This window comes from Dermacentor silvarum, chromosome 6 (genome assembly GCF_013339745.2).
Source record: "Dermacentor silvarum isolate Dsil-2018 chromosome 6, BIME_Dsil_1.4, whole genome shotgun sequence".
NCBI lineage: Eukaryota > Metazoa > Arthropoda > Arachnida > Ixodida > Ixodidae > Dermacentor > Dermacentor silvarum.
This window is the reverse complement of record NC_051159.1, coordinates 96647467-96672346: the sequence shown is the minus strand read 5'-3', so window position 1 is coordinate 96672346 and position 24880 is coordinate 96647467. Positions and strand designations below refer to the sequence as shown.

General features: G+C 48.4%; 1 protein-coding gene across 1 annotated transcript in view; it reads right to left on the bottom strand.

Annotated features, from left to right (window-relative positions):
- LOC119455719 (protein timeless homolog) overlaps nt 1-24880 on the bottom strand; it is a 317713-nt gene that overhangs the window by 54299 nt on the left and 238534 nt on the right. Inside the window, exons 17-18 of the mRNA XM_037717145.2 lie at nt 9143-9365; nt 3435-3577 (exon numbers count right to left, since the gene is read on the bottom strand). Of these exons, the coding sequence (XP_037573073.1) occupies nt 3435-3577; nt 9143-9365 (366 nt within the window). The remainder of the gene's footprint in view (nt 1-3434; nt 3578-9142; nt 9366-24880) is intronic.

Below are 24880 nucleotides of genomic sequence, written 5' to 3'. Positions count from 1 at the left end.
CGTGCTCCCTATTAATGCGCAAGTCCGAGGTCTTTCCCTCCGGACTCTGGACGACCCTCACCCAACCCCACGGAAAAACCAGGAGAGGGGATCTACACCTACCACCAGATTAATTTACCACGTATTACAGGAAAGGTAGACGAGAATTACCCGCCCCTCACCATTCCCATACCCCCCATCAAAGTTCAATCTGGCGCCAGATCCAGACCACGGCACTTATTTCCCCATTTATTTTACCCTGGTCTTAATAATTCATAGTGTACCACCTGCCAAGTGCCCCGGGCAGATCTTTTCCACTGTTTGTGGGGCTGCCCCAAGCCCATGGCGGTACAACCTATTCCCAACCCTTCCTTTTCCACGTGGGAGGCCGCTCTTCGGGCAACTTGCTCGGATGACCAGCTATGGCTGGTGGACCGGGCCTGCCTAGAGATGTCGGCCAGGGGGCTCCTGGACATCTAGGGGCTCAACCACACTTAAACAGATGAAATAAAGTTTTACCCATCCATCCATCCCTGAAGGGCGGCAGCATTAAGTGTCTCTTTCCTCCTTTACAATGACCATATATATATATATATATATATATATATATATATAGCAAACGCGACTTCTTCCGTCGCGCGAAAGGCCGTGGGGGGGGAGGGAGGGAGAGAGGGGAGGCGACATTTAGCTGCGGCACCAAATGCGTATTTATATAAAAAATGTGGTTGATCCCTCTTATATAGGAATCGGTATAGAACACGAAAGTGAAACGTGTCTTCACAGAAGTAGTGTAATGTTTATTGCACATTGATATATAATGTCTATTGGTGTTTTGTGGCTAAAGCGCCCTTAGGCGTTGATGCACCCACGCTGACGCCTGGTGGCACGTCTCCTCCATCACGACTACCAACGTCGATGACCATGAGCAACCGTCGTGCATATGGAAGCTGCACTACGCTGCACACGCTAGCACAACGCGAAAGACGAAGCACGTAACTGACACACTAATACAACGCGCAAGACAAAGCACGTAACTGAATCGTCACCGAGTCAAATCAGCGCGTACAGCGCGTCGTAATTGCAGCCTCCGCGATCAACTTCAGAAACATTTTCAGAGCTAATTGCGGAGGCCACGCTCCGCTGTGCTGAGTACGGTGAACGCCACCTAGCTATTTGGTAGTTGGTAGTGCTTCTTGATGCCAGCGTCCCTTCGAATGCTGACATCGAGGCGTCGTAGTGCTGAGACCACCGAAGCGTTCACTGTCGGTGCGCGTTAGTGTCATAATGCAGTACTTCTCTTTTCTGCTCGTAGGCGGCGACATCGCCCCGAGCAAGAGCGCGGGTACACGGAGGAGTGTTAGATATATAAGGCGCGTCTGTGTAGCTCTCAGCAAATGCGTTTGTGGCGCAATGGGTTAAACGCTCGGCGATCTATCGTCGCGGACCGAGAGGTCGTGGGTTCGATTTCCAAATTTTGCATGTTTGTGGAACTTTTTCTTCTGGTTTCTTTCTTTGTATTATGTTCTATGACGTATTTCCGTGACGGAAATACGTCAGTGAAGTCTTGGTGGACCCCGGCATAAAACACTTTCGTGTTAAAACGCTGCAAGGCGAGAAGGTGCTAAAGACTTCCGACACTGCTCGACGAGTGTCCGGTTCTGATCTCGTCGAAAACCTCCGAGCCGCCCCCAGAGGCACCGGCAACAGTCACCAATGCCGCACGCGTTCAGAGCGAACGCGGGTAAAACGCAGACGGCGTCGACAACAGTTCTGCGCGTTGCTGGTGCTGTTGCACTAATACTACTACTACTACTATCCTTACTCCGTATAGCTCCCTACTAATTTGCTATCGCAATTGATGCTTCGCCTTTCGGGTGAACCTGCGACATTTTTTTTTTCTAGAGGAGGCGCTACTCAAGGTCGACAAACACTTAATTCTGAAACGGCCGCGTCTATCATATTTAGTGGCCACCACGGTGTAAGAAGTACATTTCTTACACCGTGGTGGCCGCAAACCAATGCCGTAGACAAGTCTTATGTTTCTGTGAAGGGAAAGCTACGGGCGCATCTCTGCTCAGTGCCTCCTCTTGGTCTGCTGCACACGTGTTGTCGCGCCAAGTAGTCCGGCAGCGTTTGACCGTGCTTTTGGTTGCTCGCTACAGACGATGAATCGACGCAGCTCAAGCCCCAACGAGACGTACGCGTTGGAAAGCGTCCGCACGCGCAAGGCTCACTCGACGTCACGTCGCGTCCGATAGAGGTAGATTGCGCGCACCCAAACGATGCACGAGTTGCCGCGCGTCCCTGCGCGTTTCGTCCCGGCTGCCATGTTCACCTAACAAACGCGCCGAACTACGAGCACAAAGCACGCAGCTTGCCCGGGCCAGCGCCTCCTCTAGAAAGAGGAGGCGTTGCCCGGGCTTGCCTGCACGCCGCGCGAAGAGTCGTTCCTGAAGTCACGCTGGTTCGCCGTGGTCACGTCATACAGGCGTTCTGTGGTCACGTCATACAGGCGTTCTGTGGTCACGTGAGGAGCGTCGCGCGGGCGACGCGGTGGCAGCTTCCGGCGCGGGCGTAAAAATCCTAGCAGTGGTAGGTGTCCACGCCGCAACGCGTACACACGCGACGCAGTCTCCGCGCCTGACGCCGTACGCGCCCTGGCGCGATGCGGCGCCTGCGGACGCTTTCCAACGCGTACGTCTGCGATACGCCACAAGGGCATTACGCGTGCGACAGTTTCGCGTTTGCTCAGACGCGGAAGGGAAAGGCCACAAAATACCTAAACTTTTACACTCAGTGGTGCGTTCCGTCTTACTTACCTGTTGCTAGTAGGGTGTTTATGTTGTCTCTTTCCCAGCCTAAACCGAACGTGGATTAAAGCGCGGGACTCTTTTCAGAAGCACTTTCACTTGTGCGCTTTGCCTCCGTAGATTTCCCTTCATTGCACCACAAAGTTGTCCGCGAGTATAAAAACCTAGCCTAAGTGAAATCGCGCGCTGTATTGCGCAGCGCCCATGGAGTTCCGTCGTCGACGACGGTGGCGATTTGCGTAAGTGATGCTTCATTGGGTGTTCTATGTCACATTCTACCTTCACGGAAACAAGCTTTTGAAGTACCAAAGTCTGACTGTTGGAAGTGGTACACGGTCGACAAACGCGTCGTCGTATGTAACTTACTTTAGCATAGAGCCTAATCTAATTCTGACAAAGCCGGAGTAGCTGACCGTCTCCAGAGTACTTAAGTCGACGCAATCAAGGATGCACCACTCGGTCTTTATGGTATATTTTAAACAGCGTCAAATTAATTATTCGCGCGATCCTTCCGTAAGAAAGCAAAGCACATCGAGTTTCCGCACGTACAACTGTAATCTTAGAAAACGATATCGTTTTTTTTTTTTGGTCTTTGGCTTCTCCCGAAAAGAAAGAAAGGTAATGGGACGAAACCAGCCAACTCACTTTGATCCGGTGCCGTAACCATGTACGAGCTCGTAGGCGTCCTTTGTAGTCTTCCAGAACAGCAACTCGGCGAACGCAATCTTGTTTTCCTGAGCCGTGGCCACGAAGTTTCGCACGACGAATGTCGCAAGGCGAGCCAGTTCCTGAGCAGAAAAGCACGAACAATTAGAAGTTCTCCAAGCAATGGCCGTAACAGTGGCCTGTAAGTACAGATCTAGTTACTCGAGGGTTAAAAATTTGCCTTTGTTCACTAGGCTAACACGACACCGACTAGATAACAAGACACCGACGCCGACCATCGGCCGACTATACTACTTTTCACACATCAGGTGCAACCAAGGACGCTTCCAGAGCGTTGCATCCAAGGAGGTTCTAAACCTCCTCGGGTGCAACGCTCTGGAAGCTACGTAAGAAGTACGGTCACTAAAATTTATCACTCCGCGCGTTCCGTATATGCTTCGCTGCGCGCCAACGGCGTCTGTTCGCGCGAGCATGGACGTGAGGCTGCGCGTCGGGCTGCAAATAAAACAACAGCCAAAAGCAAACTGTTTTAGAACAACGTATTAGCAGCCGTATGAGAACATGCTTTGCTTGTTTCTACTGGTAAATTATTATTTTTTTTTCATTCACAACTGAGCTTATCTGAGGCACATTTCCACAAAAATTAGTCAAAAACACCGCACTATTTGTAAGTGCGAACGCAGCCACTGCAAAAAGTATCGCTAGCCTCCACAGTGTTGCACCTGATGTATGAAACGTCGACATACTGCGTCGCTGAGAAGCGCTCTGTCACACTAGGCCAACAACGCCGCCGGCGCGACTGACGTCAGTGAGTCGTCCCAGTGTGACAGGCTTTCGTGACGCCGACGCCAACAAAACCGGGCTGCCAACCGTCGTTCGCGGCCAATCGTCGTGAGATCGGTCGCAGAGCGACAACATCGCACCGACAACGCGATTGCCGAAGCAGCTACGCGTGTACACATGCTTAATCGCGCTCAAAATGAATGGAAACATGCTTCAGTTGAAAGGCACGATCGCCAGCATGTGTCAGCTGGCTGTAGCTAAGGACGCTGCGCGCGTTCGGCATGAACGCGGGGAAGCTCGCACGGCGTCGGCAGTAGCTCTGTCTCATATGTCAGCGGGTTGCCTCGCTGGTGCTGCTACAATTTCTTGCAGTGAATGTGTAAAATGATGAGAACATGTAGACACGAGACGTATTCGTATCCAGCGTCTGTAGGCTTCGGCGTCATCGAGCTGCTAAATCCCTCATGAGGTTTTCGTACGTTCCCTGCGTCTCCAGCGGCCGTGGTTGCAGTCACGGAGACACTCAGCAATTACTTGGCTTTATTTCTCGCAGTTCTTCAATAGCTTCTAAACACACTAACGCTGCCGTAGCGACGGCTGCAATTTGAACATCGTCCACTCTAGCTGCGAACAAGGCACAACGTTGCGAAATAAAAGTGTGAGAAAGTGTGACAAGATAAGCAGCAGACCTCGTCCCGACGCGACCTCTACGTAGACGCGTCGCCGAGCGGCCGCCGACACGGCCGTTGGCGGACCGTAGGCAGCATGTTGGCGTTGGTACTTAGTGACGAAACATAAATGCTTCGTCGCACACACTCATGTCAGTTATGGATGGTTCTCTAACACGCACGTTTCTGTATACATCGAAAGCGCTTCTTCTTGTGACATCCTTGTACAGTGAGGTGGACGCCAGTATTTCCTTGCGTGATAAACGCGGCGTGTTGGTGCATAACCTTTGTCGACCTTGCCAATTTCTCCAGAATTTCATTGGCCAGGACGTAGCGAAGCAGTCCACGCACTGCCAAAGGCGTGTTCACACTAGGCCAACATGACACCGATGTCAGTCTGCCGACTGTTGGCGACAGCGTTTTTCCTTCGTGTCAGCGCCTCGAAACTAAAAGCACATGATTCACTTTCGGTACATCAACAAAAATGAAGGCCATCATAAAGTTCACGTTTTCCTGAGGTTACAACCATATGAAGCAAGCAGACAATGAAGCCACAGAACGCGTAGGGTAATTAACTGTTACGTTTAATTGTAGTGTAGAAATAAAATTGAGTCACTTAAGCATACGCCAAAGAGGGTGAAGGCGCCTGCGCGTTCAAGAGGCGTTCATTAAATTACCTGATCTTTTCGCTGGAATACGTTGTTACTTCTCATTTTTTCAGACCAAAGGTCGCGGGTACGAGTGTCTTAAATGACGCTACATTAATTAACTGTGCCTTAGTTAATTTCGCCCTGATTAGCATCAAAGGTCGTGGGTTCGAGTGCCTTAATTAGCTCTATACTGCTACACGCGCGTTGTATTTGGTTGTTTGAACGAGGCGCACGGGCGCCATCACTCGAGAAAAGAGGAGAAAGAACGAACTGGGCTCGCGCTGTAAATGCAACCGGTCAGCGCTGCAACCGTTGCTGTAAATATAATCTGTAAATAGTTGCTCATCTAATTGACTCATCCTTCGCGTAACATTAACTGTGCTTTAATTAACGTCGCCTTAACGCCAAAGGTGGTGGGTTTGACTCCCACCGAAGGTCGTGGGTTGGAGTGTCTGAATTAATTCTAACTTAACTACACGATGACAATGGTGACCCGCGTACCATCAAAATTGTTGCGTGAGGACACGGTGCCGGGCCGGTGTAGTAAGTAAATTACTACACCGAGTCGGCATCGTGTGCGATTTCGCGTAAATGACGCAGTTCTCGCTCAAGGACGTTAAAGGTCGACTGAACGATGAAACATATAATGCTTTCGCCTTAATACGAAATATTAAGCAAGTGTTACACGTGTGTAAAACGTGAAGGCGAAAGCCTGATTGCATCGGAGCACACGACACAACTCACCGAAATCGCCACACCGGTAGTGGGCCAGTGCGGTCAGCGCCTTCGCAGAGGGAGGTTTGGGAACGCTGACATCGGAGCCAGCTGTGGAAGAAGACGACGACGAACGCGCGAGCAGTGGCACGCGCGCGTCTCTGTGACGAACGACGAACGCGCGAGCAGTGGCACGCGCGCGTCTCTGTGACGACGTGACGTGTGCAATCAGGCACGCACTATACTCGCGGACAACTTTCTGTGGCAATGAAGGGAAAGCTACAAAGGCAAAGCGCGCACAAGCGAGAGCGCTTCTGAAAAGAGTCCCTCGTTTTAAACCACGTTGGTTTAGGCTGGGGAAGAGAGAAACATAAACAGCTTATTAGCTACAGTTAAATAAGACAGAACACACTACTGAGCGTAAAAGTTAACTTATTTTGTGGCTTTTCCCTTCCGCGTCTGGGCAAACGCTAAACCGTCGCACGTGAAAGCTGCGTCGATTCAGCGTCCGCTCCGAGCAACCAAAAGCACTGCCAAACGCTGCCGGACTACTTGGCGCGATAACACATGTGCAGCATCCACGCGCCCGTAGCTTTCCCTTCATTGCCACAGAAAGTTGTCCGCGAGTATAGGCACACCTTTAGTAAGCCAGAACTATGGAGCCGCCGTGGCTTCAGGGAAGCGTGCTCGTCTCCCACCACAGCGGCGCGGGTTCGATTCCCACCCAAACCGAAAGGTAGCAAAAACCTTCTTTTCAAAGCCACTAATTTACTTTGTTCATAGGAGCCTCCCTAAGAAATAAATGTGACATCGATCCGAGAATTCTCTGACGTGATTTTATTACTGTTTGCGCGTCTGCCATTTTTCGTCACGGCACAGTTTCACCAAGGTCACCGCCAAGGGCACCGTCAACATAGACACCTAAGGCTTTCGCCTTAAATAGAGAAGTGGACGGAACGAACAACTTGCAGCGGGTAGAAGCCAAGCCCACGTCTTCTGTATTATGCCTCCTGTGCCATCAACCTACAGCCGGTGGCTGCCTCTTGTATATTTGTGTATGTGTTAGCCAGCTCCCCTCGCGGGTGCTCCTCAGTTCACGTGTTGCTTGACGCCCGCGTTTCAAAAGGAATTTCCACGTCCGCCGCCACCGCCATTAGTGGCTCTGGCGACGGTGGAAGAATAGAGAGGTGTCTCAACGACACCGTCTGTCTGCGACGCCTCAGCTCGCGCCTCCTTCCTTACAGAAGAAGAGTGGGATAACGTGCTCCGGAACTCTAGCCTCGACGTGCAACTCCGGGCCATTCAACGAGCCGAGGAAGTGGCGGCCAGGCACCGCCTGACCACCATCCCTCAGTGAAATTTATTTTCACTTAAATAAAGTTGTTTCTCTCTCTCTTACAGTATTGTGGTCACCATATTCTCCCGTATTTCGTTTAAAATTTCTCTGCAAACGCCCTTATAGAGCGCGAAGTTATCTCTTCTGCGGCACTACTAGCTCTTGCTGATTCTGCAGTGTCGCCCGTGCTATCTGCGGTGGAAAACGGAAGATGTAGCGAACCCTCAGTTGGATTTGCAAGTGCGCTGATCGTACGACTTATATGGTGCTTTTCAGTAAGTTCTCCCGACGCCTGTACGTGTCAAGCAGTGCTTGTGTCAGTAGAAAATAGGTGCACTCGCAATGCGTCAGCGCGGAGGCATTGATAGCGAGTACTTATACGGTCGAAGTAGTAGGCACACATTTCTGTTCGGATGTACGGGAACCCTCGGATTAAATAATATGCGGGTGCGGTTCCACAGAGCAGTATTTTATTCGCCTCTCTTCTCATTGTTATGCTCAAAAACAATTGCTCTCGCGTATTTAGGGCGAAAGCCTAATATGCCTCATCGCACAATAACCTTCAAACAACCGTGTCGATGCTTCTGTGAGCAAAAAGTCACGTGGTCACAGAGACGCGCTCGTGCCCCTGCTCGCGCGTTCGTCGTCGTCGTCTTCCACAGCTGGCTCCGATGGCGCTCATCATGCCAGCGCTCCCATACTGCCCCTCCCTGTGCGAAGGCGCTGACGGCACTGGTCCACTACCAGTCGGTGCGGCGACAGGCTTTCGCGTGCACGTTTTACAAACGTGTTACACTTGCTTAACTTTTTTTTTTTTAGCTATCGCGTGCATCATGCAAGGATTGAACATGTCGCGTTGAGAAATGACTGTAGTTGTGCACCTGCGGTTTCTTTATTCCACATTTCAATTAAACGTAACAGTCGATTTCCCTATACCTTCTCCGCCTTCATTGTCTGTTTGCTTCGTATAGTTGTGACAAAAAAAAAAAAAAAAACAGAGTCCCTCAGTTAACCCTTGTCCTTCTCGGTCATATTTTTCTGCGGTCATGATTTCCTATACATGGTAGTTCACATATACAGGCTGTCCGAAAAGTAACTGTGCAATGGAAATGCTGGCCATAAAATTTGAAGTTTTACGTACGGCCAAGCAGTGACCGGTACAGAAGATGCTCAAAATGTCCACCACCGCCTAGAAGACATGTCTGCACACGACGCTGCGCTGCACATTGTTAAGCGCTTGGTGGAGCGTTGCTCGAGTTATCTGTGCAATGTGCTGGGTAATGGCTGTCTGTAGTACCTGCAGTGTGCGAATATTGTTCTCGTACACCCGCCCTTTGAGTGCGCCCCACATACGTTATCAGACGAACAACCTGTCTTGCGCTATCATATCGCACGTGAAACTGTGATGTCATTCATAATTATTATATTGTTATTTCCTCACTGCACAGTTGCTTTTCAGACACCGAACACATGCAAATGAAACTGGCGACATGCAAATTAGAGGGATATGGCAAGAACCAATTAAAATATAATCACCTTAAGTGTACCGTCGACTCTGTCCTTAGGGTGCGAGTAGCAGTCGTGCATGATCCTCTGGAAGGTCTTGAAGACGCTGGCTTGGAAGAGCATCGGGTACATCTTGAGGTCCACAGCAAGACGGTGCAGCATGCGCAGCACATGTTGGTTCGTCGCCGGTGAGTTCGTCCGGTAATGAGAGAGTAGCTTGCAGTAAGCAATCACCACTTTCGGGTTGGCGAAGCTGTAAGTAGAGCAGGGCAAACGTTTACTTAATGCACTTCTAGCGCAAAGAAACGTAACATTAAAATGAGGAAAAGAAAACATAAAGAAAGGTAGGCCACAAGTTGCCCTATATTTTCCCTTCCTGACAACAGAAGCTTTTACGTGGCTTTTATCTAGTAGAAATTGGCAGGAATTACAGAGCGCACCACACCCTCCTTAGAATGCGATAAATAAATTTACAGTGACTTATCCCGCACTGTTCCCGTTTCACTGTCGAATACATTTCGATGAACGAGAGAGAAGCTCACAGACAAACGCAGCACCTTGAATACCATCACCATAAAAAAGACGTCATGGAGCACTTGAGCAAAACTCTTGCCGACAAGCTGACCATGTACGTCGACGTCAGGAATGGGACCCTCTTCTACAGAGACGACCCCGTTTGAGTTTGCTTACGGCCAGCCTAGCCACAACGATGCTCGACGCTATGCTGCCGAATCACGCCATACCAAACGTTGCAGTTAATTCAGCTCGCCGGTTGCGCGTCATTTAAGGCCAGCAGCCAATAGCCAACACTGGAGGCCTATGGCGCCTCAACCAGCACTACGCACCCGGCGACAGCGTCAAGGTTGGGACACTACCTGCTTGACGGCGAGGTGTGAAAGAGAGGCTGCTCCGTCGTTACGTCGGCCCATAACATATAGGGCGACAAATGCGAGAAGTGGACTACGAAGTCAAGCCCGACCACGTAACGACGTCTCAGACGACGTAAGGTCGTCTGAGACGTCGTTCATCGTTACAGGTAATCAGCGAAGATATCTGGCGAAGACAAAGAGAGGGACAAATGGGCACTTTGTGTGTCGTCTTTGGGCCTCCCTTCGTCTTCGTCAGATTTCTGCGCTGTTCCCTTGTAACGATCAACGGTACGTACGCACCATATCTGAAAAATTCCAAGAACATTGGTTGGTGCGTGAGAAAGAGAGAGAGGAAGAAAAAATCAAACGTTTATTAGTGGTCTAAATGTACGGGCCTTGACTCCCTATTTTTGTAATGAACTTTCATGGTGAAGTTAGCCACTTAGGAGGAAGCTTTAGCTCGGGCACTCCTATCTAAATACATGGATAACAGAAATTGTTTTCCTCGGCAACCACCGCACCGAATTTGATAAGGTTTGTTACATCTACAAGAAAAAGTTAAAATTTTGTGACGGTTGGAAGCGAATTATTATTTAGGCCGTCATTTTTTTTTTATTGTTGAAGATCGCCAGCTTTCAGAAACTAAGACTATTATGTTTACTACTCTGTAATTCAGCAATGAAAAATTGTAACACGAATTTATCAATTGCATCTAATAGTATATATAGAGCGGACAAAAGTCATATATTATCTATGGTTCTTCAGTACACCACTAATATATGAGTAAGACTTTTGCAAAATACTTGAAAACATTGTAACAAATTCATGTAAGACAAATTGATACATCAAACTTGTCCTCTTTGGATGCTCTAGGGGATCCAGTTGACAGAACCACGATACCTCTTCTAGGTGCCGAGTTACGGATTTGTAAAATTCGGGGTTTTATTTTTTTCAAACTTACCGATTTATGGCAATATTTGAAAAAAAAATATTGAACTCTAAATCAAAATTTCGCGTCATCAGTCACCAGAATATAATTTCGTCTCTCAATTGCAACAAATTTCACTAAAATCGGCCAAGGGGTTATCTCAGAAATGCATTCGTGCCTTAGCATGTCTTTGAATAGGCGGCATATGGAGTTGGTCCCGAGCTAAAGCTTCCTCTTAAGGGTTTCCAGAGCTGCGGCTCGGCTCCCCGTTGAGCAGCGATCCGCTCTTTCTAGGTGTTTCGTTGGAGGAGTGGGGGTATCTGCTGAGGTGTTATATTTTTTTATGTGTTGCATGGCTGAGCATTTCAAGCTGGTGCGAGGAAAAGAGAATGTACGGTAAGAAGCCTTCGACGATTACTCAGAGAGGACCGTTTTTCCTGTGTCCATCCTTTGCCACTCGAGCACTTGACGAAGACTTTGTTAATGTTCACTTGAGAACCTTCAGATTCACGGCCTCAGTTGCTCGGCGTTCGCAAAGCTTCTGAAAGTTGTTTCTTCAAGGAACATTGATCTTCAAAAAAAAAAAAAACGAGGGTGGCTGCCAAAACCCAAACTTTCTTCAGAAGAGTTATCCAAGAATAACGATAGCCGCTTTACAACGTTAAAAAAGTAAGGCAGACAGCCAATAGAAAAAAGAAAATAGAAAAAAAAACAAAAACAAAATTACATTGTCGTTTATTTTTAATGCGTAGCATTTCTCGCAAGACATGGAAAATAAAAAAAATATATATAAAGAAGATCACATAAAAGCGTACAAGTCTGCGCCGCACCGGAAGAGCTGCCGTGACAATTTTAAGAAAACTAACATAATAATAGAGAGCGAAAAAAAGAATATACGTTCAATATAGGATTGCCAGTTTTCCTAAATGAAAAATCAGAAAGAAAGAAACCTGGGGAAGAAAAGTACGGTTCCAGAGATTGGAAACAAGAGTTAGGCGGCACATATTTTCGGATGCGCTGCCTAGCTGCTCCTTGCACCAATACACTAACGCCATTAAAGCGCACCAATAAACTCGAATACGCAGAGCCAAGGTCTTTGAATAAGGGCGCTCGCCAGGGCACTCGAACGAAGCACGAATGAGCATAAGTCAGACTAAAAAGAGCGGGAAGCCGCTTAAGTGAAGTTGATATGATATACAGTGAAAAGTTCTTCCGGCTATAACCAAGTTAAAGAAACCCTTCGATTAAAGTACCTAAAGAGACGAGACTATACTCGCGGACAACTTTTCGTGGAAATGAAGGGAAAGCTACGGGCACGTGGCTGCTGCACATTTGTTATCGCGCCAAGTAGTCCGGCAGCGTTCGACAATGCTTTCGGTTGCTCGGAACCCGACGCTGAATCGACGCAGCTTCAACCTGCAACCGGTTTCGAGTTTGCTCAGATGCGGAAGGGAAAAGCCGCAAAATAGGCAAGGTTTTGCACTCAGTGGTGTGTTCTGTCTTATTTCATTGTTGCCAATAAGGAGTTTGTTTTCTCTTCCCCAGCCTAAACTTACGTGGATTAAAACGCGGGACTCTTTTCAGAAGCGCTCTCACTTGTGCGCGCTTTGCCTGCCGCAGCTTTACCTTCATAGCCACAGAAAGTTGTCCGCGAGTATAGTTATTTGTTTTATGTTTAGTATATAAGTCAGGATAACTTTCGAAGAACGATGCATGCAGAGATGATGACTCACTTATACTTCTTGACGAATATATATGTATATAACCCCGCGACGCGCGGTGCTATATATAGACCGGCCACACAGTTGCCGCTTCCTGGCCACTGAAGCTTATGCAACCGTAATCTCCACCGGAAAACACTTGCGGCGAACGCTATGCGTCAAGACAAGCTTTCTGGTTCTCTTCTTTATTGCCCCCGCACGGCCGGCGCTGCCGCTGCCGCGGATGTGTGGGCCGTCTGGTGGTGCTTCATGGAACCCAGCACCCACGCCTCCCATTGATGGGCTGTGACCACGTGACTTTTTGTACAACACACACACACACACACACACACACACACACACACACACACACACACACACACACACACACACACACACACACACACACACACACACACACACACACGCACGCACACACGTATATATATGAACGTGTAGGTTGAGGACGCACGTACGAAAAAAAAAACGATGCTTTATTTTCTACGTTTAATGTTTGTTTATCCAGCACAAAAGTAACGACATGTATGTTCATGCACTACACCGCTCACAAGCTATGCCGAAATAGAAACCCCAATTTCCGCGGATGCAAAATGTGAGACGTCTTCACAACGACGTGAAAAGCACGAAGGCGGTGTATATGATCCTTGTCGAGGCAAGAATAGCGATGGCAAGTGTATTCACATAGTATTTGGCCACATTTAAGGATTGTGTATCTCTTGTGTCACAGTGGCAAATACCCATTTTGGAGGAGTGACCAATAAGGTGGAAATACGCAGTGGTGCATACCTAATGGCTAAGTCGTAGAAAGCACTATAAATCAAAGAAGCCGCCGTTGAACATAAGGCGCTCTTCCACTGAGAGGTATGTGCGTTTTGGAGCCTGCGAACCGACGCTATATGTTCAGGTTTTATGTAGAATTTCTCCAAATTATTATGCGAAAATAAGGTTCTATTACTCGCACTATTTTGTCAGTGAGCACAGAATAAGTGTTATATAAGCTCCTTCACTGGTACTTTCATTCGGCGCACCTGTAACCTTGGTGTATATATAGCCGCCGATATACTGACCAACCCAAAAGCACACGGAAACCACGCCAAACCCGGGAGGGCACGCAAATAAAACTGCTTTAAAGAAAAGAACCACGATGCAGTCCTGTTGGTAAAATTAACAGTCACAGGTATAGCTGCTGTACCTTCTCAGGAGCAATACATATTTTCTTGTACTTTGTACAGAACTTAGGGCAACATTGTGATGACTTTCTCATTATCTTTGTATACTTTGTGACACTATGGATATATGCACTAACAGAACAATGTACGCTTGCGTTGCTCAGCTTGGTGGATAGGACAGGCCTATTAGGCGTCCTGACAAAATTCCGAATCCTCATATAGGGGAATTTTTCACCACAAAAGAATCTGTGGGCCGTTTAGTCAGAACCAGCATAACTAGGGCAATCGCTGCACAGAACGACAAAATACAGAGAGATTGGAGCTTTCTGCCAACAATGGTACGTTTACCCTAGTTTCCAGGTGTGCTCTGTAAATCATACTTTGCAGTTAAGCAAGCACGCGATGCAAGAAAGCCTGATTACCCAAGTTAAAGGGGAAGAGTCGAAGTAGTGTTAAGTTCACGTCTTCATCCCAGCACTTCTGCTTTAAGTGGACGCATTAGACAGAGCAGAATAGCCCTAACGAATGAAGAGCAACAGAAAAAAAAAAGCATTGTCGTTCGTGGGAAGCCAGCGGGATTATTCCTCATGAAAAGGTTGACCTAGACACACGAACCGGAAATACTGAGGAAGTCTCGCGGTTATTCGCAAAATGTGCTTCAGCGGCGTGGCTTCTTGATTCCAGCTTGAGTCGTGACAAGAAAATGCGAAATTCTTTCACTTATCCTTTCTGTCCATCTTTGTTCAAAACAAAAGAGACACGGCCAAGAGGCTAGGACTCGGGGGCAACCATAGAGTTATGAACAGCCCCTATTCAAACCTATCCAGCAGTAGCCATGGAAATTCTTGGCTAACGTCACATAACGACTCAAAGCCGCATTGGCAAGTAGTATCGATAGCAAAGTATAAGTGATAACGTCCCGTTATTTCCTAATCGCTTCGCAGACTCTCTCATTCATAGCGGATGGATCGATGCTTAAGGAAGCCCATAAATGAACGCATAGAGAAAAGGAATACTGTTTCATAGTTCGTGCTTTTACTAACCCTTAGAAAGATTTAGTGCGACAACCAAATTCCAGAATCTCCTTCAGTGCAGCGCCTATCAAAAATGCGGCAACACAGCTGCTTAAACCATGAGCAGAGGGTAAACACGTTCGTTCAGCAGCACAAAAATTGTATTAAAAATAATAAATACTTCGGTTTTACGTGCTAAAACCACGATACGATCATGAGGCACACAGTAATGAGGGCTCCAGATTAAGTTTGACCACCTAGGGTTCTTTAACGTGCACCGAAACCTAGTTCCATGGGCGTTCTTGCGCATCGCTCCCATCGAAAAGCGGCCAAATGCGGTTGAGAATCGAACCCACGACCTCGTTCTTAGCAGCGCAACGCCATAGCAGTTAAGCCTAAACGGTTGGTGAAGCAAAAAAGAAAACACTTGTTACCCCACTGCCCAGTCTAAAGCCCATCGCAGGAGCAGTCGAGAGCATCTCGGTGCTTAGTCGGAAACAGGGGAAGCAAAGCTCTGATGAGGACACATATAGCATTAGTCAACAGTCAAGATTCCGTGAAAGGAATAGAAAACAATAAGGTATATCGAAAAAAAAAAATAACTAAAAATCCCCACAACGACGTATTCACACAATAACAAGGAATAAAAAAAAATGCGCACACAGCGCCGCAAAAGGTACGGAACCGAAGATCACTCGCCGCGAATTGGGGGGAAAAGATAAACAACCGCAGACTATCGCCCAAAGGGAAGACACGACGCGCCGACACAGAAACCAGCGATAAGTGCACCCTATGCGCTGACATCGATAAGCGCACGTCCGGATCTGACAGGGAGACGCTTCGAAGGAACTAGGTCGCCAAAGCCGAAGTGCAAGGCACCGCCTACATGGAAGGGCGCATTGGGAAAACGTCTGCGTTGCCCTTGTAAAAGACCTAGAGATGGAGCCTTCCCCACTGCAAGGTAGCCAACTGGGTTAAGTTGTGTTTAACTGCCCTGCCTTTAATTTATCCTTTTCCTCTATCTCTCTCTCTCAAGAGATAGAACACATTTAGCCGACGAGGAACGAGACGTAAAAACCGTCGCTTCTCCAGGAATGCGTGAGATTACGACAAGCAGGAAACATCTGGCATGCCCGTGTGTGTCCGGAGAGAGAAATAGTTATGTAAGCAATGACGGCAGGCCAACGGACGACAGGAAATGCATAGTACCCGGTCACCGAAGGCATCGAGCCCTCTAAATGTTGTACGCTCCTCCCTGGACGACGGCAAAAGATGCAGGATGTTGATAGAAACAAAATAACACAAATGCCAACCACGAGAAATCGCCCAGATAATGTTACCAATTTTAGATCGTAGATAAAGTATCGGACCTTATGTTGACAATTAATCAAATCTGCTCTGGTTGAAGAAGCACTGCGTTTCTGCGAAAGGTATCTCTGTGCAATAGAAGTCACAGGGCTGCATTACCGCGAGCAGTTATTCCTTAACTACTGGCCTTCGGATATCCACACCCTTCTAGTAATAAACAATCAATTTACGCACGGATAATTAGAATGCGAACTCGTTTATTAACGGTGCACTTGTGATGCGATCACCGCGAGGTGCAATGTGTGTTTCGTGCGCTGTGGCACAGTGCTAGCCGAAAAGTAAAGAACATGATGGTTTTAAAAGGGCAAAATACATTACTGTTATTAACTTAGGCGGGGGAGCCCTTATCACACCAGGCAAAAGCAGAGGATGAGACTTTTTTTTTTCCAGATTTTTCTGTCTGCATGCCCATGGCGCCCTCCCCGAGATCTGAAACGCCATAAACGTAGCGGATGCGTAGGGGAGCAAGCTGCGCGCACACTATTCCCAACGCGAGAGAAACGCACTACAAAAAGCAAAGAAAGTGGGCCACTCGTCTCACAGCGCTGTCGGTTTGTATAACGACGAAGAAACTAGCATTCCTATTAAAAGGGACCCTAAAGATAAACAATAAATCTGTTTAGACTGAGAAAGTAGCCTTTCAAAACTTTATTTTCCCTAATTTCACGGTAATATACTTACTACTAGCAGGAAAAACGAACGTCAGTTTCTAATTGCTTTTTTTTTTTCGCGCAGAAACTCCAGCGCAGTTACGTCAGAGTGATGTCACGGATTCTAATATATATTTCTTTTTCGCATTTGGAACATCGTGGCTCCTGAAGCTTGCCAAGTTCTGTCTTTGGCTCTAATTAGAATACAGCGTATAATTCATCTCTAGCGCCGAAATATTGGCTGAGATTTAACTCTTGTAAACCTAGTTATCACGAGCGAAAGGTATGTTTGGCTTGGCTTTGCAAAGACTATGTATACAGTGTTTCATTATTGCACGCTTCCGCGCTTGGTAAGCTTCTCTATAACGTGCTAATCCGGCCTCCATTTGCTCCAGTGTTTCAACAGACAACTTTGCCTTTGCTTGAGATTTCGCAGCCTGACGTCTAGCTATATCTACTGGATGATGGGATTCAGCCTGTTGCTTGCGCTGAAGCACACGCACAGACGGCCCAGCCGGCGCGCCATCCATGGCGAGACCGAGCGAACAAGCGCCGGCGAAGCAGCCATTAAACCCTCGCCTCGTCACGTGGTAGCGCAGCGGCAAGGCTCCGAGCGAGCGCAGCTGCGACGCCTTACCACAGCGGATCACATGGCGTGACGTCACACCTGCCACACTTGCGCTCCGGCGGCTCAAGGTCAATGCGACGCGATGAATGACCTTGCGAGACATGGGGTCGTAGAGCTTTCGCTCTAAAAATTGAACTAGACCGAAGCAGACGCCGTCAAGATCCATGGCGTCACAGCGAGCGAGTGCGGCAATTTAAATGCGGCGTCGCCGCTAGACTTTCGTTTCCGCGTCTTTTCTGGCTTACCAAGCCTTGTTGTTACGTGGATAGTTGCTTTTTTAGGTATTGTAGAAAGATAATTTTTATTAATACAACTGAACTTCTTTTACCCTTTAGTGTCTCTGTGCAACTACTTAGCATCGCCGTCTAAACTGCAACGAATATCCTACCCGCGCCGTTATGAAGACGCTGGTGAACCACGAGCGAGAATGACACCGTGCAGGGACGGCCTGCACGAAATGATTTTACTTCCGCAGAGTAAATTGTAGCCCAAGTGCGAAAAGCTTCGCGCAAGCGACTCAAAGTTGTTGCGCGGTAAAAGCCGTCGAATAGCGAATGCATATAACTTTCACGAAAACGTCCCGTTTCTAATTCGTCAACTTACTGTGCTTACAGTCATTTGCGGAAAGCTTATTAGCCCCAGAGAAAAGGGTCTGCGCACGCTGCCCTAGGTTTTCGTTAGACGTAGAGCACCCAAAAGTGAGACTGAAAAACAAAAACAAAAATGCGGCCAATGCACACCTTCATGCATTCCATACAGTCCGATGACCTATGCGAAAACACGTGCCTGTAAGTATACTTCACAAAAACAATGATGTTTCCGGGCGAACTCATTTTCCCAGAAGTACTCGGAGAATCATACGTTTTTTTTTCCCTAATATTTTTCGACCAGTTACTGCAACTTCTTTTTAATTTTTACCAGCTGGGAGACAAAAGTGTCACACTTAAGCCACCACAGCCGAGATAGTAGAACCCGGGCTAGGTACCGAACCGAACGTAGGTTAGGTTAAAGTTAAGCAGAACTGCGTGAGCAGAAGTAAGTCGTTCCCTTGCGGCAGTAGTAGGGGAATAGGTGACGTAAAGTGCGCTCATCAGCAATCTGCCATAATTGTTTTCCTTGATCAGCTTCTTTTCTCGGAACCGCTTCAAGTTAATTCTCGAAACAAACCATGATAACGCGATGCAATTTTATTGCTTAGTAATATCTATTTATGTGGCAGTCTAAGCGAGCGCACGAGCTGTGAAAAGTCTACAAGACATCAGCGTAAGCCAGCAACGCGATTTCGTAGCTTATCTCGGCCATTACCTAGACGCACTGTGAATTGCACAGTCAATGATAATTAAATCTGAACTGAGCACCACTGAAACGCTTATAGTATTACTGCAGGAGTCTGTAAATACAAACTTTTGTGTTGATACATTCGTGAAAGCGTACGTGTTAATACATGTGTGCTTTGTTTTTATCTCACTTCCTTTCTCCCAACCTCACTATGTAACCCCCCGGGCCGCTAGGCTAAACCCTCCAAATATCATTAAACTTTCTCACTCTCTTTCTCATCTGATTAAAAAACATTTACTCTTCCAGGTAAGGCATTGTCCCTCGCTTTCGCCGCAGGCGCCTTGAGTGACACGGCCATAAAAGAGTATAAAAAAGGAATTAACTATGGGGTGTTACGTGCCACGTAAAAAGACTAAAAAAAAAAAAAAAGTCAGGCGAATTCGAAGTGCAAGCATCGTGGTCTTTTAAGCCACTAACCAGACGGAGAACGAAGCCGAACGCTAGTTTAGAGAAGTCACTGCGACCGATGGGGCAAACGGAGGAAGAGCATTCGGACTGGCTGAGAGATGGCGCGGTGTGCTATTAGATAGCTCTTCAACCACGAAACAGGCATTTTCAATAAGAACGCCCCCACGAAACCCTCCAGTACTCGTATTTGCGTCCCTCTTGTGGACAGTCCTCGGAATGAATAGTGGCGTGTGGCATAAATATGAGGCAGGAAGATCCAATGTATCCCAGCTATCCTGATGACAAGTGCACGTCCCCCCCTCCCATCTCCCCCTCCTCTCCATCTGCCGTTAGATTTTGACATGCAAAGTAAACTACTGCGCTTTCACAGGCGAAAGAATCGAATACCCAAGGGTCTCTTTCGTACAAGAATCTCGACGGTTGTTGATCATCCAACTAATTAGGATACCAATAGTTTTTACCAAAATTGCTGCACAAGTATTCGGCGCACGATCTTTGCGCGTATGCAAAAACCACCTAAGATAGTCTCTCGGGCATCCGCGTTACCGAGAAACACTTTCATGTGCAAACGTCGGAGTCCTTACCGAGACGCCAGAACCCTTGCATATGCAATATAAACAGCCTCACCGTAAACCCTTCACGTCTCGTGTAGAATCTGAGATTCCAGAATTGTTATACCCGCTCTAGAAAGTGCGCGCGTGTTTAACAAGAGAGGTCTGGTACAGCGCCTAAACATGCGCTTTCAAATGCGGGCTAATCATAAACAGTCAGACATAAACAGTTCCCTGACTGTTTATGATTAGCCCGCGTTTGAAAGCGCACGTTTCGGCGGGTATTATCAACGAGCAACAATCATTCCGATCCCCCTATTCGCACCTACCGTCGACGCCCTAGGTCATTTTCTCGAGATGACGGGGCTGCTTCATGAAAGCCGCGTGAGTAGTATCTGCTCTGATTTATTGATGAACCAGGGCACTCTCTCCACTGGTCGGGAAACTTAATAAAAAATGCATTACTGAGACGAACTCTTCTGCGCAGTCAGAGCTGCGTTTCCAAAAATATATATGTCTATATAGGAAAACAAAATATAAAGCGCGGGTTCAGACACATGTGACGAGCTAAGCACAGCGAGGCGATGAACAGGTTTCCAATCACCTTGGGCAATCCCCGGCATTTCCACGAGAATAAAGAGACGGAGCCGAAAGGGTCTTTCATTTTCGCGACGGGTGTCTCAATATGTGTACCAGCATTTGATTTAGGGACGAAGCACCAGCGGGGTCTTTTGCCAGGACGTTCCTCACTGCGTGGCTTTGGTCGTCGCTATTGGAAGTGTATAGTAGGTACGCGTACAGTTTGCAATCCCGTTTTTCTTTCCGTCACAAGATTTAGCACCTCCTCTTTAGAGGAGATCGAAACCTAGGCATGGCCATAAATTTTACGTTCGTTGCGTACATATCCCGGGAGCAGGAAAAAAAAAAAAGGAAAGAAAAATGGAAATAAAAGAAGGCACTCCAGGAAACTCGAAGGTATACGGGTCCTCGTAAATAACTTTGCAGACAGACACTCTCGCTTCTCCGACCACTAGGAAGGCGTCAGGAGACGGAGGGGAGAAAGAAAAAAAGGAGAGTAAGAACAAAGCAAAGAAGACCGCGTCGCTCGGTAAAGAGAGGAGAGAAAAGCATCCACTAAGGCGTACGCGTCCCTACGTCAACACTTCGGAGTCGTAACTCTGCCGGCCTGGGTGCAAGAGAGCTCACAGTGCCTCGATGTCGTCGCGAAGCTGGGCTCCAGTCGGGGGCGACAGTGGAGAGAAGGCTGGCGCTAAGAGAAGGGAACGCATAGAGGGGGAACAGTAATGAAGGAAAAAAAAAAATACCTGCTCATTCGCGAAAGCACGCAGCGACATAGCGAGGCGGTGGAGAGAGCGTGAAGGGGCTAAGCTGCGAGGGAGGTGATGAAAGAGGAGAACGAAGGTTCGTAAGGCTATAGCGTATATATACACGACGAAGAGGCGTACTCGGGCGTCACCTGATATAGTGACGCAATCTTCATCGCATTCCACGAGTGACTTGTCAGTACGGTGCTCGGAGAAGAATGCCGCCTCCCCCTATTCGCGCGAACCCGTTCGTTCGTAGGTACATGCGCGTGTGAGAGTTGACGCGAGCGATGCTGCTTGCTCCACGGGCTCGCCTACCTGCCTGCAGAAAGCGCGCACCTTAACATGCCTTTGTTTCATTTTGTAGGGTTTCGCGAGCCACGCAATGAACTTGGGGCCGGGGCTTGCCGATTTAAAGCGGAGAACGCTGAGCCGCTGTTGCCGGTGCTGCCGGCAACGTGTGCAGCGATGGAGGGGCGAGTATTACCGACTGAATGCGCGCCGCCGCAGCATGGCGACGCTAACGGCGGGAGAGCACGTGTGCAGTGCCACAGGGGGAAGCCGGCACTACATAGCGTGGAATAGAAAGTAAAGCGACAAAATATTTGCCCTGTACAGTATATCGAAAGGCACAAAATATTGAGCGCCCGAAACTGTCGGCGATCTCACTGAGTGGTTACAACTGCGGCTTCCACAACCTGAAGAAGCGGACTCGAATACGAACGGGGGCCATGTGCTTTAACCCCACAAATTCCAAACAACATTCCACATCAAGAAAGCTTAGTACAATCTCCGAAGGATATATTCCTAGCAGAAAACAAAAACAAAACAATAAAGTGCTATTTGCGCTAAAAGCTAATAGTACAGTAATTAATTGGCATTTGGTGTATTGAACTGTCCACAACTGAAACTTCACTCCCAGAATATATATAAAAAAATTAGGCGTGGCTTTGCTATCGCAAACACCAACCACCAGCGGAGGTGAGGGGAAGCCTCGATGCTGATGCTCGTTCATTAGCGAGAAAGAAACTCGGGATCTTCATTTCTTCGCCGACGCTTGGTCTCCGCTTCTCTTGCTCTAACACCTACATCTTCTCTTCAGCGACGATTGGCTTCAACTTCCCTTGGCCGTTGCTCGAGATCGGCTCTCCGTCTCTAGTACGTTCACGAGCCGCTTCTCTACGGCGTTCCAATCGAGCGGCTTCTCCGTCGAGTTCTAGCGGTCGGCTTCGACATTGCGCTACGTCGAGAAAGTCCAGGGCGAGAAAGAAGGCCCGCCGATGTGAGAGCGCGCCTGTTACTAGGGAGCGCTGACGTCATTACTAACGTCATACCACGTGCGCTCGGCGCGGCTGTGCATTGGCTCCGCTCCCGCCCAACTCCGCCCTGCCACCTGTGCCGTCGGTCCTCTCCACTCACCTCCCTCCTCCCCCCTCGCCGCGTTCCCTTCCCTCTCGAGAGCTTTCGCTCTGGCTATACACTTGCCCCTCTTCCGACTTGGCTATGCTGGGAACATCGCTGCGCACGGACCAAGCTTGACTTTAACAGCTCCGCTGTACAATGCTACAATGGGCTTTGCGTTCAGTTTTCCACGCTTAAAGCCGTATATTGAGCTATCAAATTCAGCTTATTGAAAATGATAGGCAGAGCACTGTGAGGTTAACTTTTTGGAAAGTGTCATGCTTCTTTGCCCATTTAACCTGCACACTGGTCGAGCAGTGACGCGCAAGGAGGGTGAGTTATGAGACACCTACAATGGTATCTGATTGCAAGGAACAATATGTTTACCAGTTGCGAATAAAAGGAGAAAGCAAGCCGTCGAAGCGGTGAACAAGCGTGCCTTCCAGATTTGTGCACTCCGCGCTTCAAGAACCGAAAACAGAATTCATTCGCACGTTACGTTCGCACATCGCTTTCGGGCCCTTACTGCCGCTGAAGGCGAAAGAAGGGAGACAACCTCGAGAGCCGCGACAAACAGCAGTTAATGACGCGCTGTTTCCTACGATGTTTTCACCATGCTAAACAAAACAACGACACCGGGAACGAGGAAACCAAACAGTCGCGAAACATATCACCGCGCCTTCAAAAGCAACGCCGCCCAACCCCGGCGCGTGCGGTTTTTTGGCGCAGCGACGATGGAGCAGGTGCTGTGCAACGCGCGACGCGTTGGCATAGTGCATAGCCTTCAACGTGTTTCTTTTCTTTCATTCTCCTTTCCCAAGGTTGCCACAACGGTGTTATTTTCTATCTGCGAGCGCGCGGCGGCGGCGGCGGCACGGCGGCACGATGTGTTTTGCAGTACGGTAGAAGCGAGTGTAGCCCCGGAAGACCCTGCGACAACCATTAATTCTGCCGCCGCCGCCGCATCCTCGCGCAGCAGTAAACTCGCTCCCGTTCAGAGCTCAACAAAACCAAAGAGACGAAGCGCAGAGAGAAAAGGGCTAGAGATGAACTACTTATATAGAACCGCGGTGGCGCAGGGAAAGAAAAAGTGGGAGAGGGAGAAGGATGACGATGCAGCAGACAGAGATAGGGAATGGCGTAACGACGCAGTTACAAATGCCAGAAAACTATTTTTTCTTGGCTGTCTTTTACTTCGAGAACCTTCTTGTGTGACTTTTTGATGGCGACGGGCTTAAAACGAAAGCGAGAAGAGCAAGTAGACAGGCTCCAGTGAGCGCGAGGTACAAACACGAAGTTGCAATGCCGCGGAAAACTCCCGGGGTCGTTAGCATACGCAGACTAAAACAGAAGAAAAGTGAAGGAAATCCGCTTGCAGTGCCAAGTACTGCTTGCTGCACGTCAAACAAAAGCAGCTTCGCACAGAAACTACTCACCAATAAGTTGAGATGGGAATTAGCCAAAAGAAAGAGGACACAATGAGAGCGGATCAAGCAGCGGCGAAATAGCATCGCACATGCTTTCGCAACTTCGTTCTCACTTCCGCTCTATAGCTCCATGCAATTTTACTCTAACCGCCTAGTTAATTGTCACCTCCTAAATGAATCCCACCTTACTTCTACTCTGGTCGAGCCTATAGGCATAACTAAACCCATTACCAAGCTCAATACGAGTTTCTGTCTAACGCCCTCCATACTGTCATGGTGCAGTGACAGCAAAGAACCAGTGCCGGAAGCGTAAGTTAGAAATCTAGCTCTTTATACGGCTAGAAAAACAATACTGGAGTCACGTGGTGGGCATTCGACTGCGGTCGAGCCCGAATGGGGTCGAACTTCTCAGCCGCGATTGGCACATTTGCGCAGGCTGCGGAATGAAACCAATCGTGGTCGAGAAATTCAATCCGGATCGGCCTCGATCGCTATCGAAAGTGGGCATGCGACATCGGTATAACACTCCATTGACAACGACAGCGGTGAGCACAATCGTCAGTTGTCGAATTCAACTGACGTGTCAGGTCCGTCAGCGATTTATACGTGAATCGCTATACATTCCCGAGTCCGCGGTACCTCAGTGGCTATGGCGTTTCGCTGATATGCTAGAGGTCGCGGGTTTGACCCCGGCCGCGGCGGCTGCAGTTCGATGGGGGCGAAATTTAGGTGCATTTTTAGATTTAGGTACACCTTAAAGACATTGAGACAGTCAAAACTAATCCGTGGTCAACCACTACGGCATGCCCCATAATTAGTGTGACAAAGCCGGACTGCTAGCGCGTCAACAAGCTTCAACGGCGAAGCAATGGCGGCGGCTGCGCTCCCTCGAACAGGAAACAGCGAGCAGACGGCGCATCCCAGAATCTCTCGCTCTTTTACGGGTCACGTATTTGCGAGTGCGGCGGGCTC